This window comes from Octopus bimaculoides, chromosome 9, assembly GCF_001194135.2.
Source record: "Octopus bimaculoides isolate UCB-OBI-ISO-001 chromosome 9, ASM119413v2, whole genome shotgun sequence".
Taxonomy (NCBI): domain Eukaryota; kingdom Metazoa; phylum Mollusca; class Cephalopoda; order Octopoda; family Octopodidae; genus Octopus; species Octopus bimaculoides.
The window spans coordinates 28788062-28794181 of NC_068989.1; the positions used below are offsets into that span (position 1 = coordinate 28788062).

The 6120-nt window shown below is 33.9% G+C and overlaps 1 protein-coding gene across 1 annotated transcript in view; it reads left to right on the forward strand.

Annotated features, from left to right (window-relative positions):
- The window catches only part of LOC106880425 (phospholipase A-2-activating protein), a 42291-nt gene extending 38555 nt beyond the window's left edge, over positions 1-3736 (forward strand). The window contains exon 12 of the mRNA XM_014930340.2: positions 1800-3736. Coding sequence (XP_014785826.1) covers positions 1800-2380 — 581 coding nt within the window. The 3' untranslated portion in view covers positions 2381-3736. The remainder of the gene's footprint in view (positions 1-1799) is intronic.
- Positions 3737-6120: the final 2384 nt, after the last annotated feature.

Consider the following 6120-nt stretch of genomic DNA (forward strand, 5'->3'; position numbering starts at 1 on the left):
CATGAAGTAACAAATTCGGTGGGGTATTAAACTGTAGTTATGCCTTTTTTCAATAAAAGTTAACATTAACAGATTAATGATTAACAAAGTTAACTTTTTGATTAACAGTGCCCACCTCTCTCTCTCTCTCTCTCTCTATATATATATATATATATATATATATATATATATACACACACACACACACACACACACACATCAGTCATTTAACATCTACCTTCCATAGATTAGACAGTTCAACAGAACCAGATAAGTCAGAGGTATATGTCATGCTCCAGTGTCTACTTTGGCATGGTTTCTATAGCTTGATGCTCTTCTTAATGTCAACCATTTTACAGAGTGTACTGGGTGCCTTTTTGGTGGCACTAGCATTATTGCGGTTACCAAGTAAAAAGCCCCCTTGACTGAAAGAGAGTGTAGTTGAAGGGAAGCTTTATGCTAGGCTCTGAGAAGCTTAGATATGATAAAAAGAATAGGAACAGTTTCTAATTGTTACCTCATTATAGAAACATATGCATACAAACGCAAGCATCCTATCATTTCATTATAATGTTAATGTGACATCTGTAAAGTGCACAGTTACTATATAAAATGTCTGGCAATAAACAATGTAGTATGAAAACATTTAGTAAGTGCCATGCATACTGGATTATTTGTTGTACCAAGCTTGGGACTTCAATTGATTTGGATTCCAGATTTTCAAATTTTCTGGTTCATTCAACTTTTACTTCATAATTTTCACCTAAAATATGATTTTTATATAGTTCTATATTTAAGAGATGAGAAATTATGTACATTATTTACATTTGACGGATATTTGTCCTCATCTTGTTTGTTGTTAACACGTTTTGGTTGATATACCCTCCAGCCTTCTTCAGGTGTCTTGGGAAAATTTCAAACCTGGGTTCTCATTCCAATGGTATTTTTCGATGTTGTTATTATTATTGTTGTTGTTCAGGTCACTGCTTGGAATTGAACTTGGAATCTTGGGATTAGTAGCCCACACTCTTAACCACTATGCCATATAGCGTAGTGGTTAAGAAGGCTGGAGGGTATATCAGCTGAAACGTGTTAACAACAAAGATGAGGACAAATATCCGTTGAATGTAAATAATGTATGATTTTTATATGTCTACCATGTACCTCATGGAAATGTAAACCCTTTAAGAAGAGAACAATTCTTTAAAAAATATTGAAAGAAATAAAGAACAAACTTGTATTTATTGACTTCCATTATAGCTTTTGGCAACTAATGTCTTCTGAAACAAGTTGACTTGTCCTTTTGTCCTTCCAAAGTCAATAAAATAAGTACCAGACTAAATACTGTTAGTGATAAAAACAACTAAAATTTATTGAGCATGATGCTCTAGCATGACCACAGTTTGGTAACTATTTTCAATTTGTTGTTTATGATGGTTCTGTGAGCAAGTTTTGTCCTTTGTTTTTACAAGCGGGTACCCTTCTTACTTCCAACCTTGAAGCAGTCAGGCCAAGCAAACCAAAGGATATTAAACGCAGTGGCAAATATTAAAGTTTGAACTAATGATCAATTGAATTAGTAGTCAGGAACATTACTTCAAGTATTTGTAAAAAATCTAAGCAAAAATTTACTTGGAGAGGTGACTAAAAGAATTACTTTAGGCAGATAATTATTGATATGGTTGCTTATTGTCAAATAATTCTGCTCAGGTCTGATTGAATGTAGCTGTGTTAAACAGTCATTAAATGATATAATATAGTGATTAGTGATCATTAGAAGTAATGGCATTAATTAAATGTAATTATTTTCCTTTTTTCAGATTATATTTTCCCAGCACTGGATGTTCTACGAATTGCAATTAAATCAGAAGCAGTGAATCAATATTTTTGCACTCCAGGAAATGGCAAGGAGATTGTTGAGTTTCTGAAAAATATGAGTGACTCTGAGCAATCAAATGCCAACAAAACTGTAGCTTTACGAATATTGGCTAACGTCTTTGTACAAAAACCAGGAGAAACAGCTTGTCTCAGTGAAAGGGATTCAATTTGGGTATTACTTAACAATTGCATACCTGGTGCAACTAAAGGTATCCAGATTGCTTTGACAACAGTGCTTTTGAATTACTCAATCATCTACCTCAGTAAAAATGACCATGATGGTAAATCCCAATGCCTGACAATCACTAAAAAGCTCTTTGAAGAAGAAAAGCTAGACCAAGAAGCTATATTCCGTCTTTTAGTAATGCTCGGAAACCTATTACATAATGATGAAATAGCACTTGGTATTGCAGCATCTTTAGGATTTGAGAAACACATTCAGCCATTGCTGGATACTAAAATGAATGTTGAAAAAGTCAGCAGTTGTGCTAAATATTTGCTGGAAAGGTTGAAAGTCATGTAAAACAGATTATTTCATTTTATCAGTGACTGTCTTACAAAGCTTTACTCTACTTCCTTGTTTTAACATCAGACTGCTTAAGTACATTTTATCACATAAAGCTATCTAGTAAATTAATGGTATCTAAAGGCAAAAAGAAAATAACATCAGCAATTAAATAAAAATTATTTCTTAAAATATCAAATCTATATATAATTTATTCTATAATCAAGAAAGGAATTTTTTTCTCTCTGATTGGTGATGTGAAATTTAACAGCGTACATTTTCTGGAATGTTAGTAAACCAAGAAATAAATGCATAAATTTGGGGGTTTTACTTGTTTGGCAAATAATTTGTTCTGGGACTGTGTGTAGAATCTGAAATAATTACTTCTTGATAGTCATTGATATCCATTTAAGACATGTACGTGTATAGGCAATGGCAGGCTATATGTGGTTAAGAAGTTGGCTTCATAATGTTGTGGTTTCAAGTTCAGTCTCACTGCTTAGCACACTGGGCAAGTGTTTTCTACTATACATCTGGACTGACCAATACCTTTTGAATGTAATTTGTTGACAAATTATTTGAAAGTCTGTTCTGTGGGGTGGGGTGCATGCTCATATATGCAAATGTTTATATTCCTTGCCAACATTACAACTGGTTACTTTACACTTTCAAAGACTGGTGCAATAAAAAAATTTCTTAGCTTAAAAAACTGGTTAGGGTTGCTGATAGCAAGGTCATTTGGCCTTCCAGTTTATGCTCTTGTAGAAAATTAGGTATTATATGAAAGAATGGGGGAAGATTATTAGCTTTAATTAAATTTCACTGAGACTGAAACATACAGATATGTCTTTGTAGACAGAAGAGTCAGATTTTGCATTGTCAACTTGTACGAAGCAATCCATTTAACATTGACTGTCCTTAATAAGGACAATCAATTGTTCAATAAGTTGGAACTCATTGAACACAGCATCTCACTTTGAAATCAAAATCAACAATTTCATACTTTATTCCTTTCCTTGTTTCAGTCATTTAACTGTGGCCATGCTGGAGCATCGCCTTTAGTCAAACAAATTGACCCCAGGACTTATTCTTTGTAAGCTTACTTATTCTATCAGTCTCTTTTAACGAACCACTAATTTATACAAGTTCATTAATTATTCAAGAAGCTTTGTAGGGTGGAAGGAATATTAAGTTTCTAGATGTGTTTGAAATAACATATACTGATAGGTCACACTTCAATAGAATCTCTGCATGAAATAATACTTTTGTAAGTTCAGTTCCTGCATAAACACTCATACATATCTGTTAATAATCAGAATTTAAACTTTATTGTCTAAATAACTGAGATGAGTTATTAATAAAATTATAATTATTCATAGTCTTAACCTTTTCTTTAGAGAGGGGAAACGTTTTTAATATTTGGTTGTAGGTGCAGACATGGCTGTGTTGTTAAAAAGTTTGCTTCACAATTTGTTTTGGGTTGAGTCCTATTGCATAGAAACTTGGACAAGTGTCTTCAACCTCGGCTAGACCATTGCCTTCTGTTCAATTTTGATTGAACAGAAATTGTACAGGAGCCCATAACATGTTTGTATGTGTGTACATGCATGTGTATTTATGTGTGAAGCAAGTATGGTCTGTTGGATATGTGACATTAGTGAGTATGAACAGTGTAGCAAAAACGAACTGAGGAAAAGCTGGATATAAGAGGACTTGGATGTAGTGTGCAAGAAAGAAGTCTGCATATATACAGAAGATGACACCTGTATGAGAAATACAGGACATTCACAGTGGATAGAAACTCTGCAAAAGGAAGATTTTAGAAAACCTGGGACAAACAAAGATTGATCTCGGGATGCTGAACCTCAAAAAAGGGTTGCAACAATTGGCAATACAGCACATGGAAAGACCTTTTCTCCCATGCAAGCATGACGTATATCAAAATGTTAAAATGATAGTGGTGAAAGCTGGGAGGTAATGTAGTTATTGCCCAGAAGTTAACTTTCCATTTGCTGTCCCTCCCCGCCTATATTTTAGCCTGTTATTCAGGATACTCTTGTTAAACTTTCATTTGTTCTTTGATACCCTCTCATGTTTCTGACACTCTCTCCTATCTACTGTATCATCACTTAACTCTTCCCATCTTGCTTTCTGATATCCTCTCATCTCTGTTGTCATTTTGTTTCTTCTATCATGTTCACTTCTGTCACTCATCCCTCAGTCACCCATCTTTTCACTCACACTCTCTCTCTCTCATATCCATTTACTGTACCATCACTCAGATTCACCCCATCATCATGTTACCTTGAACAGAGATACTTACAAGCTTGTTAGTGCTGGTGCCACTAATACACTCTGTGAAGTGGTTGGTGTTATTTTTGTGTTGAATAAATAAAATTAAGCAATTTATGGCATACTTACTATTTATGAAAATTGAAAATCGAAAATTGTAAGCAATCATCTTGATGTTTGGTGAAAAAAATATTGAAATTTGGTGGGGAAAAAGTTTTTTCAGAATCATTTTTAAACGTGGAATCCCAAAAGCAAATTTTTAGGAAGAAAAAAACGCTTAAAACAAAAAATTTAAGTGAGGAAATATAAAAAAAAATATTTTTTAATCTGTTTATTTTGACGAAATCGTTTAATTTTTGTTGTAGAAAATAGACGAATCCAAAGGAAATATTTAAAAAAAAAAAAAGGTGGGGGCTATTCTATACATCGTTTGGACATTGCCGAATAGTTTCAATATTTCAACTTTCATTTTATCTTAAACCAAAAGAATGCACAAACTATTTACTCAGAAGGGCAGCAGGACAAAATGCAAATTTTCTATTTTTTGATGGGTCCTGGTTTAGCTGCTCCATTTGCACTATGGTAAAAATGACATGGAAAAAAAAACTGGTGCCCTCTTTCCTTCAGCTTATATTTATTTTGTTTACTGGCTAACCTATGTGTATGTATGTGATTCGTGAACAGAAAATATCACAGAAAAACAAAGTTACAATTATTGAGTAGGAAATAAAGATCACGGGGGGGGAAAATGTCCCATTTCAATTAAATATCATATTATAATAGTTGAAGAAATTAATAGCTCAAGTCATTAATACATGGCTTGTACACAATTATAGCATATGTATGTGGTAAACAAAATTTTCAGGTTTTACTCAGTATATTCAATAAAATGCTAAAATTCGCAACTAGATGAAAGAGCAAGCTGCCAACACCTAAGACAAACCTGCTCACATATTTATAACCATGGTGTGGAGTGAGCCAGTGTGATGATGATGCACGCACACGGATTCACTCCGCATTTTAATGTTTGGTACTGGTAATGACCTCAAGCGCCCTGTTGGTGCTCATACTTTGTATATGGACGGGAATTTCGCCACAACCCCAAATATATATAAACAACTTTATCGTTCTTGTGTTTTATGGTTGTTGTGATGGTGTTACAACTAACAATGTTTACGCTCTTCTTCCAAACAAATCCCGTGTCACCAGGAGTATGCTGTATGCTGCTTTCGCTTTCTATTTGTTTGGAGGAAGATCACAAGTCTGTCACAGACTTCCTGGAGTTTGACGCGATCATCATCCACTCTAAAGTCACTAGATATATATTTAATGCCATGATAATATCATGTAAGTTCTTGGTGGACATTGAAATTAGACACTGAGGGGAAATGGCTGTAACTTTTTTATTTTTTTATTTTGACGATTTTCGTTTTCGATAATGTGTTCTATATGTCACGGTCATGCGA